The sequence below is a fragment of the Anopheles moucheti genome, chromosome 2 (assembly GCF_943734755.1).
Source record: "Anopheles moucheti chromosome 2, idAnoMoucSN_F20_07, whole genome shotgun sequence".
Taxonomy (NCBI): Eukaryota; Metazoa; Arthropoda; class Insecta; order Diptera; family Culicidae; genus Anopheles; species Anopheles moucheti.
This window is the reverse complement of record NC_069140.1, coordinates 9,557,061-9,571,695: the sequence shown is the minus strand read 5'-3', so window position 1 is coordinate 9,571,695 and position 14,635 is coordinate 9,557,061. Positions and strand designations below refer to the sequence as shown.

Below are 14,635 nucleotides of genomic sequence, written 5' to 3'. Positions count from 1 at the left end.
TTGCAAGCCCAAACTAGCATTGCTTTGTTATCAAAGTGGCGTTGCGATCATGCTTACCTCTCCTCCACTGCTATCGCTGTCGGTAAATTTGCGACCCAGTGGATGTACCTCGTACCCGTGGCGTGTGTAGGTCCCCTTGAGCGGACGTTCGAGCTCCTGTGCTAAACTGCGTCCAACTGACGACCGGTTACTACCGGTGCCGGTGCCACCAGTTTTCCGCGCGTGCTGTAGTGCAACAATCTGCGACTGTTTCGCTTCCAGCTCTTCCGTGAGCTGTTTGATGCGTTCCTCATCACTGCCACGCTGGGACATCAGCTCACGAATGCGCGCTTCGAGCGTTTCGACCTCTTCGCGCAACTCACTATTCGTCACCTCGATGTGGTTCAGCTCCTTGGTCGAGGTTAGTAAACGACCCCGTAGTGCACCTACCTCCGTGCGGTGTGATTCTTCACCGTCGCGTAGCATCTGTTCGGTGTGCGCCAGCTCATCTTCCAACCCCAGCACTCGTTTCTTTTCTCGCTCCAACGCTTCGGCCGCCGGACCGCGCAGGTAGTTCTGTAGCTTTGCATAGTCATCCTTCAGCGTGCCATACTCCTCCAGCAAGGCACCATGCTTAGCGGACAGTTCCTTATTTTCCTTGCCTAGCCGACTGACGCGACTCTTGAGGCTGTTTTCTGCCTCTTCTAGATGGGCGATTCGTTCGCTCGCATACTCACTGTCCTTGCTCAGACGTTCCTCGAGCTGTGCTATCTTGGACTTGAGCGTCGCTTCCTCCTGCTCGCAGCGATTGATCTTTTCCTTGTACTCGCGCTCCATCTGTGCCCACAGGTTGTCCGCATTTTCCAGCGTCTCATTGTACGCTCGGTTCAGCTCCGCGATGTTCTGCGTCAGTTCCTTTTCGCGGCTCATTAGCTCGCTCAATCGTCCCTGCAAATCTTCCGCTTGCGAGCAGCTGCTATCGTAGTAGTCGATGTGCTCCGTAGGAATGCACTGGATGGCATGGGGTTCACCAAAGGCCAACATGGACCGTTGCTGTCTCTGCTGATGAAGCGGATGGTGTGCCATCAAAGCTGCGTGATACTGTTTAAACTGCTCTTGAAGCTGCCAGCTGTTATAGAGTAGCAGCATCGGTATGAACATGTAGATTAGCTCGATCTTCTCCCGCAGCTCGTTTTCGTTCTCTTCGAGCAGGAAGATCTTCTCCTCGTATTTGTGAATCAATTCCTCCAGGTTGGTCATGTTTTCTTTCGCGTCCTGGAACTTTGACTGGTAGGAGCTTCTGGACATTTCCAGCTCTTCATTTCGCTGGCCCATCACTTCCAGATCTTCCTCCAGTCGCTGCAACCGCAGGCGGGTGTCATTCTCGATCTCCTCGAGCTCGCAACGTTCCTCCTCGAGTCGCTCATTTTCCAGCTCCACCCGGCCGAGCTTTTCCGACAGTTGTTTCACCCACGATTCCAGCTGTACCTCACGTTGCAATCGCTCGGACAGATGCCGTTGCTGTTGATCGCCGCTGCTCTCATACACCTTCAGCTTGTTCTCAAGCATCTCCGCTCGCTCGACGTAGAACTGCAGCCGGCGTCTATCACATGCTTCATCTCCACTCGGGGCCGGCAGGTTTAACGCCACCATCGAGCCCTTGCTCGGTGTCTTACAGACAGCAGCCGCTACCCCTTTACACTCTTCGATCTTCTCCCGGAATCGATTCAACTTTTCGATCTCGGCGCACAGTTCGGCGTTCGTCTTTTCCAGCGCCGGGAAGTCTTCCGTTTCCGTCTGAGTGGCAACGTGAGTGCACGGTTCGTCGACGAATACGCCGCTCTCCTGCAAGCTGGTCGCGTTATTCCACCGTGTCGATTTCTTCATACCACCGAACGTTTCGGCGATCGATGCAATTGATGGCGCTTTTGGTTGACATGTTGGGGTGGGGGGCACATGCTGGTCGGAGCTGTGGAACGGTTGCACAGTAGCGACTATTCTTCCGGTGCCGGCCTTATACGGAGTGGAACTACTCATTACCGCGGCCGCTGCCGACTGCAGCAGCGCCTTTGGCGGTGTGCTGCTGTCCGGCAGGCTGTAGTTGTACTTTTGGACGGGCGGTTCAAGACTCATGTCATCGCCGGCGATCTCATGATCCTGTGACAGTGCTTCGAGGTTGTTTAGCAGTGAGAGGATCTGCAGGAAACACAGCTTATCCTCTTCGTCGTAGCACGAGCGCTTGGTCATAGCGATGAGCCGTTTGCGCACATCGTCTGTGGGTATCTGATCCAGGAGCGATAAATCGCACGGTGACGGCACACCGCTCTGCTGATCCTCCAAATGGTGATGACTGTTGGGTGAGGTAACGCCGGAATCGGATCGCTCTGAGAGCATTATCAGCTCGTCGTGCTCCTTTTCAGTGTCCGTCCAACCATCCTTTGTTGTTCCACCGCCCACCGTGGGACTTGAGTTGTTTCGAAGCGACCACTGGAAAAGAGAAAGAAATAAAACTTTAAAATACATATTGCCCAACGAAGCTGTTCGTATCAATAATATCTCTCTGGAAGGAAAAACTCTCCAGCTATCTTATATATGTGAATTATTAAACCCTTCTATGAAACGCAACGAACCGTACGCAACGTATCCCCAAAGAAATTGTGTCTAATCAACTGTAACGTCGACCAACACGCCATCTGCGTCTGTTTCCCTTAGGGTCACCGGTCTTTTCCAACCGTTACTCTGTCTTAAGTCTTTACAATTACAAGAATTTTGTACACCAATGCATTCCTGGGAAAAAAGTGTAACAGTTTTGTCTTTTTTAAAGACCTTTGGCGCCCTAGCCCTAGGTGCTCTCTGTTTGTCTGCAATTACTTTGGAAAACTAATTCCCCTTATCTAAGGCAATCAAGAAGGGCCTGGGAGCGTTCGGTTTGGGAAACTCAAAAATAACGAAGCGCACCACCGACGATCGCATACTAATTGTCCCGCGATGAAAATTCTCCCCCCGCAGCCAGAACAGTAGCGTACGCTGCTAAGTTTTACCGTAACTGTAACCATTTTGCGCGCCCCCTTCTTGTAAGCAAGTTCGTTCAACTGCATTTTCTGCTGTTGCTGCTGTTGCTGCCGACAACAACGACTCCTCTTGTCACGGTCATGGATTTTCAACGCACGCACTAAACCGGCGCTCATCAGCTGGGCCACCACCAATCCGCGGGAGCATCGTTCCCAGCAGTTAAAAGTGTTCAACAAATCTTTAATTATCGGTGCGCGGTGTTAGTTTGCCGAGCGAGCGTGTCTTCCACGGACACACAACGGGGTGGGCGGCACCATCGATAGCTCACATCACGCACGAAAACACACGCACCACATCGGCCGCAGGTTGACGCTCATGTCACCGACCTACCGGTGTGAAGGCACATGGACAGAGCAAAAAGATTAAACAGTAGCCTCAAAACAGTGTGTTAAATTCCACAGCACATAATTTCGCCGAGAAATTATTCAAACCCCCTTTAGTGATATCATCCGCCCCAAAATAAAAAAAAAATCTAACAGCCCCAATATGTACGTTGTCTGAAACTTATGTTTTAATTTATGATTCTATCAAGGCTTCACATTAATCTCCAACACAAAAAACACACAGTTAAAGGAAGCTATTTTAACGATCTTTTGTTGACTCATGCCGAAGGGGGCCACCGTGTGAGTTGTTGGTCAAAACGGGCATAGCGTCGAGATAGGCTTACATTCCACTGCAACCCATAGTTTCCCATAGCGTCTTGGGAGTTGGCAGAAAAAGAACCAAAGTAGTGAACTGTTTTGTTATCTTACTCACTGCATCGTCAACTGGGTCGTGATCTTGTCCGTTAACACGCCGTATAGAAGTAATACCCCGCTAAATTGTTGAATTAAGCTTTAGTGGAGTAACATTCAAATTAGACGGGTTTCTTGATGAATAAAAAAATTTGAGGCAGTCTCAAAACGAATTTACCTTTCATGTACTACTCAAAACGGTTTAAGGAAAATACTAAAAATGGGAGACTGTACTACTTTTCTCAAGTGACTAGCATGAAGGTATTATTACCTCCGTAAGCTACCTTGAAAGAGGAGAGGTGAAGTCAAATGTGTTGCTGCTCAACAGAAGCCTATAATTCTACTTATTGCTACGGTTCTCGCTGTTCTTTCACGAGCGGTCATTAAAGGTTTGCTCATAATTTGCCTCATTTCACCCACTGGCCACAGAACGAAGGCCGAAAGGTGTACCGTACTTTTTGCCGCTTCTATAATTCATATTGTGCTTTCCAACCATCTAATACTCTTTGTTTGTTTTGGAGCAACGTACACCGGTGGTGCGAGCAAATGGGCACACTTAAGAAGGAAAAATGCAATGATTTATGTGCGATGCCGCCACGCCACTGTGATCGAGATATTAGAGTGGTAAATTATTGTAATTCACATGAGCGGCGCTCGGTGTGGCCCAGTCCGTGGCCGAGGTTGCCGGGGAAGGTTGCGACAGAAAAGCGTTCGCTTTGGTGGACTTTGGCGGACTTAACACAAGGTTCCGGGAAGTTATAAGTTTAGAGAAAAAAAACGGAGAAAATGGACCTATAATGCGGGGGGATGCTTCAATGTCGTTAGAGAAGAACAAATCATAAACTTTTCTCTGTTTTTTTGAACTCTGCTCTCCAGTAGGTCAATCTGTTTCTTCCATTGGATGGATCAAGAACAAATATACTTGAAGAAAAATATTCTGTGAAAATTCAATTGTTATTCGAAACCTGTTTGAACATTTACAAACCTCATGCTGTCGAACAATCGCCATATCAAACGTGTGGTAGCTCTGGTGGATTGTTTATTTAGTGAAACAATTAGCGCCTAGTAGCGACCACTCAGTGACATCCTAACGATCACGGTCGCTTTTTAAACAATACCAAACAGCAGTCACCAAAACGATTGAAAACACCTAACTTTAACAGCAGCATATTATCACTTTTGTCTAACACAACACATACGATTGATCCTCTTAAAATGCGAGACTTCGTGTGGATTTCACTCTCGCTTGATCACAGATCACATACATCATAACTTCATTACGAGCACCGGTGGACGTCTATGACCATGGAACGAACATGTTCACTGTGTGGAGTTTCCAAAAACAACAGAGCCACTAATCACACTGGCGACGTTATCTTCGCGTTAGCAAGGTTGTGTGATGCTCAACAGCTACAAACCTCCGCCAAATGTGTCACACGCCAATGCCGCCGCCTTAAACTGATCCATTCATTACCATAAACACAAACTTTATACTTTACGATTTGAAACGCTGAGCTCATTTGATCCGCTTTTCAATTTCAATCGATCGCACGTAGTGAACCACTGAAGGATGGAAGGAGTTTGTTTTCCTTCCCTTTTAAAAGACACCCTGTTGCCACACTGTTCCCACGATAATCCTGATTAAATACGTCGAACAGTACGCGTATTTGAGTCTTTTTCAGAACAATTTCTAACTTCCATCTCGCTAATAGACTCGTTCTAGATCACTTCTTTCCACGTTCAATACTGTTCTGGTATTGAATGGCGCACTCCTCGCACTGGATGGGATCACCGAACCGATCGTCCGACGAACCGAGCAGAAGTATCAATCATTGTCAGTGGCAATTAAAAGTGGCTGACTTTCACGCTGATTGATCGCACCTCAGGGGTAGTTGGCTCGTACCGGTGGCCGCCACAGAATGGTTTGAGCGCACTTTTCATTTCTTTTCACTTGCACTGGGAAAAACCTTGCCCCCGACTTGTGGCCGACGCCAATCGGATGAGTCCGAACGAAAGATTTGAATGCGCCACTACCACGTTCAAGCGACGAACCTTCGGTAAGCTACCGCACGCTCAAGATCAATCGAAAGCGAACCGACGCCCGCGCAAACGAGTTTGCAACTGTGAGCGGGCGAATGAACGAGCGACGCGTGAACATGCGGACGAAGGCTCGTACGCTCGTGTGCCGTATTTTTTGAGCTACACATTTAAAAAATGGGGGGAGAATGCTGCACGGCACGCCGGCAGCTGCTGACGAGGAGCGGAACTGGGTGCGGCAGCACGGAAGCGGAAAGTTTGTAAACGAGGTGAGCCGACTTCTGACGCTAGCGCCAGGCGCTTGCGCCGCTCAAGACGATTGGGGGAGTAACTTAGCGTAAGGCATCAGAGCTTCCAGCGTACGCATTGGATAAATACGCACTTTTAGAATGTGGCATTCTATTTGCTCATTGCTTTTTAAGACGGGCAAACTGTACTTGGTAAGCTGAATATAAAACATGTAAGTTTTTGTTTCTACATATTCCAACTACATTAAAAATACTTCAACGAAAATTCTAGCCAGATTAATTAAATTATTTAAGTATATAATAATAATGAAAGAAATTTATGCTAAACTATTTTATCATAGCACATATTAATTTATATATAATTGGAGACAGAATAAATTGAACAAGTTTTCGTAACATCAACTTAATTAACGCTTTAAATATTTTAAACGAAACATTTTAAACCAACTCGTTCGCGCTCATACTTGATTAAACGCCTTATGATGCTCGTTCCTCAACAGAAAAATGCAAAGGGGAAAACTCTTTGTGCGTACGGACGGTGTACCTAACATTTGATAAACAGTGGAAGTTTTTTCTCGGAGCTCTTGAACTTCATTTTCCATTCATTACATATAAGCGTTGGAAAAACTCACTATGAAAAAACCCGACTGATGTGAATTTCTCTTATAAATAGTGATGTAAAACGATGCTGGAAAAATCGCCTTTTATCACCAAATACTACGAAAAGGGCTTTCTTCGTGCGAGAACCTGAATGCGGATGATCAAAGGTATCGCATCTTCACCATAGGGTTGCACACCCGACCACAACCGTCCGCGGGAAGGTCGATAAGATTAAGGGTGGCATTAAATTTTCTTAACTTACGGAAGCACCAAGAACCATTCATGGCCGGTATTTATTACGTGTGCTAATCCGGCCGACGAGCGGCAAAATAACTCCGTGATTGTATGGTTTCTTTAGTCGTGGGAGGATTTTATGTATGCCGTACAGCATCACATTAGGCCAGCTAAGGTACCTTCAGTTTTGACATGACGGTTTAAGGTTAAAGGTGAAACGGAACTGTTCAAACGGTAGAGATGCAGCAATAAAATTGGTTCAAAATGGTTCACATTTCAAAACTACTTTTTAAATCATTTTGATCTTTAGAAAAATTATTACTTTTAAATATTACACATTTTATAGATCCTTTTCCTACCACTCCTTTGCCCTACGGGGGCAACTAAGTGACTAATTAGCAATCGCTTACGGCACCACCAACGACGGATGGAGTTTTCGTAGCCCCAGCCGGTCTCCATAAATCTCCCAACCGAAGCCCGAAAGAACATACGGACCAACGTTGCACTAACTGTGGAGCGGAGCAAACGAAACGGTTGATTTGAACCGGTGCTGGCCCAACTGATCGCGTCCCATGCTGTCCTGTCAAAGATCAAAAGCAGCGAATGGCCGTCGGGGCTTATGCGAGATGTATGAAACATGCTGCAGCGGTAGACACTCACATACAAAAAAAGGCAAACCTCTATGTCAATAAGCGACTGGAGCCCGCCCCACTTGCAGCGCGCAGAGTGTTTAAATTATGACTAATCCGAGCCTAGAAGTATCGCAGTTTGTTCCACAACATCGCGAACATTGTGCACGATTTGGGAGAGCTTGGGGTCGTGGCTGAGGGTGGCCAAACACGGGACAATACACCACACCTGTATGGGTATGTGTATCTATCCTTGGCGGGAAACGGATCTACTTTGGACGTCCATTATGCTCCAATGCTATCTCGGGGGCTGCTTTGTGGCCACTTCATTCATGCAACGATCGGTATCGAAGCTTTCCACAAGGGTTGAAAGAAAAACAATCCTCTACCCTCCCCCTAACCCTCTTGACGTTCGGTTGATTCATGCTTCAACTCGGCTAGTTGCGCACGAGCATAAAATGTTGCTGACCATCGACCACCATCCATGCGGTACACTGGCCGGGGTGTAAAGCGTCGTGAGAAAAAACGGCACAGCCCGCAAACCAACAAATCATTAGGGAGTCCCTTCGAGCGGCTGTCCAGGGGGTTCGCCCGACCGGGCCATGTTTGCGCTCGATTAGTCACTGACAGGCCGGTCGTCTTGCGGTCGCCTTTGAGCCGATGGTTTCCGTCGATATGACAGCCGATCGCCGACTGTTGACGCTTAGCGGACTGCCTAACGCAACATACCAATCGGTACGGTACGATTCTCGAGAGGATGCGATCGAATCCACAATCAAACCACTCGACATACTTTTTATGGCATGATACGCTTGTGGAGGCGTTGTTGTGGTCATTTTATACGAACGAAAGTGATGATAGGATGTTGGTGTCTGAAATGAGCTGGAGCACCCATGGGCATGGGCTTTCGGAGCAGGAAGATGCGATGCGTGTTTTGCGCGATGAGACCTGGTGCGTGCGTGATTGAGTGTTTGTTCGTGGGCACATCGTGCACAGTCGTGATCGCTAAAGTGGAGGGAAAGCTAATCGTGGCAATGAAATGGATCCGAAGGAATGTTGTCCGAACGGCGGGAGATTCTAATCTGCCATGCTGAGACAAGAAGCCTAAGAAGGAACCCAGACACAAACAGTGTCTCTTACCATATCGCAAGCAAAAATCTTTAATTAGCGTAACGGTCATTATTTGGACACAAACAACACTGCCAACAGGTGGGACGGTTGCAAATTTGACGAAATAGAGATTCATCTACGATCGGCAATATTTTACTTGGAACAGCTGACGAGAATCAATTATCGGCCTACATATGGTGACGAATAAAGAAGCATAATACTGAGGGAAGAATATTCAGCAATCGAGGTATAAATAACTTAAAGTTGAATTAATTTAACTCAAGGTTAACCACCATCGTCGTAGGGTGTTTCTATGGGCTCGATCTATAACACTGTAAATCGAAAATCGTATCATTGAACTGACTCCCGTATCAAGAACTTTTTTTCCATTATATCACAAATATGACATATAATGTCGTTAAGCCAAAAAGATTAAATAACTTGTCAAAGTACAACTTTAATAAATATTCATCAGCAACAACAAACTACCTTTAGCATTTGTAGATTCAAAAGGATATAATATAGCGAGCAAAGTTCCTCCACGTTACAAATTCTAATCGGCAAATCAAGAATGCATCGAGCAGAATTGGTGTAAGATAGAACTCTGCCGATCCCATTCATACACCGTCATAAACCACCATCGATCATTTCATGGTTGATTTTCGGTCACTGTACAACTCCCCTCCAAGTGTCCAGAGGCCAAAGTATCGCTCAAAACTGCCCCACAAATGACACCGTAAGCCAATGAATTATAGTCCAATTCCTAATCCAATTATTTGTTCAAGGTTCGAGCGGGGATCGACGCCGATTGCAATGCTCTGGGCAATATTTCGCAAATTATCTCGCAGGTGACTGGGAACAGGGGGTCCCAAAATCTGCGACGAGGTCGTGGGACTGGTGGATGATTAATGCAAACCGGTAACCGCCAGCGCTAGATTGAGTTGTTCATTCGCTGATGTGGACCTCTACACGATTTGCTGAAGTCAATCACGTCAACACGCATGCAAGCTTGTCTAGCTGCATTTGAAAGCAGGCTTTGATAATGTTTTTTTTTACCAAACAATCCGCTGTTCTCATACAACAACGATATTTCCTAAAGCAAGAGTACTTTCGGACGATTAAACTCCAAGCGCAACTGGTCTTTCGCGTCATAATGGCCCAAATCTGCGATCGCGCTACACGCGCGCCATCTACATGTGAGCTTACCTTGTCATGGCTCTCCTCGAGCTCGATAATGCGAAATTCGAGCAGTTCGTTTTGCTCGCGCAGCTCGTGACTTTCCTTTAGCAGGTCTTCCTCGCGCTGGAAAGATATGTTATTAAATGATTTATTATACAATTTCGCTGATTTTTTATGATTTTTAGTCCTGGAAAAGATATACTAATGCTTCACAAAAACACAACAACTATTCGTGCACATTCTATCCGAGACACACTGCTCGAAATGATCTTTGGTGCATTTCACTATGCACCTCTAACTAAACAATTTAACTACTCTTTTTATAGCCTTACTCAATCATTAACCAACTCCAGCACATAAGAAAGGTCATAAATTTCTACACTTACCTTTACGAGGTATGCGATGCGTTCATTTAGTTTGATTTTTTCGCGGGAAGCTTGTGTTGCCTGCAGGAAGTTAAGAAATGCAGTTAGTTGCAGTTTTCGGCCAACTTCTTTAGAAAATGCTTCTCCACGTACCTTAACCAGCTCCTGCTCCAACTGGTCGATCTGTTCCTTAGCAAGCGTGTAGTCCCGGTTGAGGGTCTCGTACCGCTGCTGCATCTCATCCAGCTCCACCTTAATTCTGGTCAATTTGCCCTCCTCCCGGACGATCGGCGATTGCTGCACATTCCAAGGATCGTCCTGCGGCGCATCACCGGTGAAGCTGTTCGGTTGCGGACTCATCGAGGACAGGGCCGAATCCGGATCAGAGCTAAGGGACGCTTGTTGGCACTCGATGGAAACGATCGTTTGTTGTGCGGATTCGGTGTCCGTTGCGCTCGGTGCAAAGTAAGGCGAACTGACCTTCGATTCTAGTACTACGCTGCAGACACTACTGCTGTCGTTGCTGTGAGCTTCCTTGGTTCGTTTACATAATTCGTGCGGCTGTGGAAAATATAAATTCATTAGCGATTGCGTCAAGCATGGAAATACATCAGAATGTAAAAAAGACTTACCAGCGTTGGCCGTTCAGCCTCATCGTTGCCGCACGTCGTTGTTTCTATCGCTACGTCTATATTATTCTCCTGCGTTTCACTTATGTTCCGTGTCGTACGGCAGCTGCAGTCGTTTGTCGATGCTTCTTCCGCTGCCGGGACTGCGGTCGTCGTGGTTGTCGCGGTGACAATAGTCAGCTCCAGAGATTCTTTCGTTTCCAGCTGTTCGTAATCGTCGGTGACGGATTGGATGCTGTTATTGCTGTTGCTTTTGCTGATAGTTCCGCTACATGGCTCGGTCTCACGCAATTTTCGCATCTGGAAGATAGAAACACAAGCAACATACAATAAGTAAACCATTACTGTTAGGCACCGGATATTCTTCTCCGAAACTTCACATTTGAGATGATCTAGCACGAAACCACGCATCAACTGTAAACGAGTTGTATTCTTCTCATCTTTCGCCAGCTCTTGAGAGTATTGTAACTGAAGAAATAAGCCGTTGCGCCATACATGGACTTGCTGGAGCCCAAAAATAAAACGAAAGACATTGAACTTTTAATCGCACCGGGAGTGGTCGTCGAGATCTCGGACTGCTCGGCGTTGCCGTCGCCGTCCCTTACGTCTTCCTCCATACTGCCGAGAAAAAATGATCACGATTACGCGTTTATGCTGCAGCCCGGGTCGTTCCTATTCAAGTACAACCCCAGGAACGATACCTGCCGCTGTGAGAAGTGCGATCCGGCACTTTCTTCGGCGGTCACCTTACACAATGCAGCACCGATGAACCGGTTTTTCTTTTTCGGAACGATTCTTTCCCTGAGCCTACCCAGTGCAGTGCTCACACGCACTTGAAGGAGCTCGGGGAGGGTAATCGTCTTTGGTCGGCTTTTTCTTCATCTTCATCTTCCACAAGCACAGGCAAGCATAGTGAAATGCTTTATACCATTGAAGAGCTTCATTTATGCTGCGTAGGCCTGTGAGGGTGTCCATCTCAAACACCCACCAAACAGCCGGCCCCAGCTCGTCTAAGCGCCTTTATGTAACGCACCGTAATGATGTCGATTGCGTTGCAATGCACATGCAATGGCCCGGAGATGAATGGTCACCTTAATCTCCATTTCCACGCAATCGGCGTACGGGCCCTTCTGGTGCGGAAACGACACGCGGGTGATCTATATTGAGCCGCGGGAGCAAACGATAAAATATTGCATGACCATAAGCAGAACCATCTCCCCGGGGTTTGCATCAGGTATGTCCCATGCCGACAGTGTCGTGCCAAGTGCCGCGAACGCTGAATGGGGAGCGCCGGTTGATTTCGATTCGGGACCGGCCGCTGAAAGGAAAATGGGATCGTACGTTGAGCAGGTCCCGTCGCACGGCTCCCGGAGGGTCCCGGATAGTGAAAGTTGTGTGGGCAGTTTGTGCAATTTCTTTTGCATAAATTAAGGGCGGCGGTGGCGGGTGGCGAGTGACGAGCGCAACGGACATCACTTACGGTAAAACGGAAACATGATTTATTTCCCACATGAGAAGCGACTTTGCTTTGTCGAACGCGTGGCGCGCCGAGCACGAAAGGGAAACGGGTGGTAACGAAAACAAAATTTACCCGAACTTCGATTACCCAACAAGCCCAGGACAAAACGTGCGCAATCAGGTTCCGGCGGACTAATGCTGCCAGCGTAATGTTGAACCATTTTTGTTTGATAGCATAAAACACTTAAAGTTATCACTTTCGCTCCAGCCGGGAGTTCCAAGAGGAGTTCCAAGTGATTGGCCATATGCAATAATTTGCCGGTCACTCATGCCTATCAATAGTTTGATCTCATAACAACAATTCTCATAACATCAGGTCTCGCAAATCTCCAGACATTTCGTACCAGCAGACGACGGAGCTGTCTTCCCGGTGGTTCGGTCAGACTTTCCATCCCATTAACCTAACGACCCGGTCAATTCGCCACCAAATCAGGCATCGGTTTGAAGATTGTACGGGACTGTCTCTTGATCAAGCGATCGATATCGACGAAGCATTCGGTGAGATGCTACCCGACGATATCGCACTGAAAAGCTTACGCAACCAATCCTTAAATTTCCCGATGAGATAAAACCGTTGTTGTAGTCGCTGTCACTCTCTTGCCCATTTCCCCAGTTCTTCAGATTGATATAAAAAAAAACCCTCCGAAGAAAAGACAATATAATTGCAATCTTTCCTTCTTTCGCCACCTTCGATCATTCCCATTTTGGGCCATTTTGAGCGAAACACATCCCAAGCGCATGATAATAACGTGATTAGTGCGGCAAACGACGTCCGACGACGTTGTGTTATCGTCTTGTTATACGCGCGCTCGCGCCAATGGTAAGATTTTGCAAAAGCTTCAGCATAGTACCCATAAATCACTTTCTTCCGTGCGAAGAGCTGCATGAAACGGTAAGCGACGAACCCGCGCGCTCGACTCACCGAGTCGGTTGAAAGTGAAAACCGACCGAGGCCGGTGTACTTTCAATTCAAATCGATGGTATTACACTGATCGAACGGTACGTACGCTACATGCAGGTGAAATAAATCCGTGCTGCATAGACCTCGGATGTACTGTACCGTGAGGATGATATTCCGTAATTGTTCGCCATTAGAGGCACACCGGGTGAAGCAGAGAGCGAAACAAATTGCAAACGTGGATTATGATTTAGCGTGAAGAATATGGAGAGATGAGTTGTTGCAGAAATAATTACAGATTGAGTGCTCTTGCTTAAGTTTAAAAACCATTTGCAATGTTTTAGAATACAATTATAACTTTACGAACTTCCCGAATTCGGCTTGCAATTCTTTTTGACGTGCTTTATTATTGTACAGAATACTGTATTCAATCTGCCCTTACAAATGCTATTTATAGCCGAAATTTTTGAAGGATTTCCGCCAACGCTGTATCCATGCAACCAGTGATGGATCTTGCACAACAGCCCTTCTCACTTTGAAACATTTTTTTCCGTACGTGCTGACATTCATCTATGCGTCAAGCGTCACTTAAATAACATCACAACCGACGCGGGTAAGTACTGTAATTATAGAGAGGTTCGTTTTCACGATAATTGCATCGATCAGTTGTGTACCGCTTCGATCGATAGTGTTCATCTCATTGTACGAGAACGAGAATGGACTTTGTCGTAGCTGACTGATGCAACAAAAACATAGATTTTTTAAACATGAAAAAGTGAGAGGGAATCATGTCCAGCGCAATTCATTGGCAGCTGTCAAATAAATCACAATCTGTCGAAGTTTAACATGTATCGGTTGAGACTGTTAAAGTACTCCTTCTACATTAGGGATTCAACAGCCAACAAGATGATGACATATGGTTTTGAAATAGCTACCTCAAGGTTCTATGATAAAGTTAGAAATAGAAGTAACTTTTATTGGAGAGAATATCTGAGGTACTCCGGTACGTTTCGTATATTATTTCCCCTATGTCCGCACTCCTTTATTAATTACTTCCAATAAGTTTCATACAACTGCCGAGTTTTTAAACCACAACATACCTTCAACCAAGTTTCGGTAGTCATCCAAGTACCGTCAGTAAGCAAAACAAACGTTCAATGGAACTTCCAAAGCTGAGCACTTTACCTTTACCGCTCATAAACGTCTTTACTTTCACCTGGCTGGTGAATTTTCTTTTTCTCCCACCCTATCGCTTATTCGCTTCGCCATCCCATCGAACTTTATGAAGATCTTGCACCGGACAATTACACCACCTCGAAAGGCCAGATTTATAAGGCACAGGTCACATACCCCCAATTGACACGCAAACCCGAATCCCTGCCAAACCATTGACGCAACCAACG

The 14,635-nt window shown here is 46.5% G+C and overlaps 1 protein-coding gene across 3 annotated transcripts in view; it reads right to left on the bottom strand.

Moving 5' to 3' along the window:
- Nucleotides 1-14,635, bottom strand: part of LOC128299185 (protein lava lamp) — an 85,209-nt gene that overhangs the window by 2,854 nt on the left and 67,720 nt on the right. For all 3 annotated transcript variants that reach the window (XR_008287290.1, XM_053035066.1, XM_053035067.1), the window contains exons 6-10: nucleotides 10,820-11,116; nucleotides 10,341-10,748; nucleotides 10,209-10,268; nucleotides 9,850-9,945; nucleotides 58-2,466 (exon numbers count right to left, since the gene is read on the bottom strand). Coding sequence is in view for 2 of the 3 variants with exons in the window: in XM_053035066.1 (XP_052891026.1) it covers nucleotides 58-2,466; nucleotides 9,850-9,945; nucleotides 10,209-10,268; nucleotides 10,341-10,748; nucleotides 10,820-11,116 (3,270 nt within the window). In the remaining variant the exon portion in view is untranslated. The remainder of the gene's footprint in view (nucleotides 1-57; nucleotides 2,467-9,849; nucleotides 9,946-10,208; nucleotides 10,269-10,340; nucleotides 10,749-10,819; nucleotides 11,117-14,635) is intronic.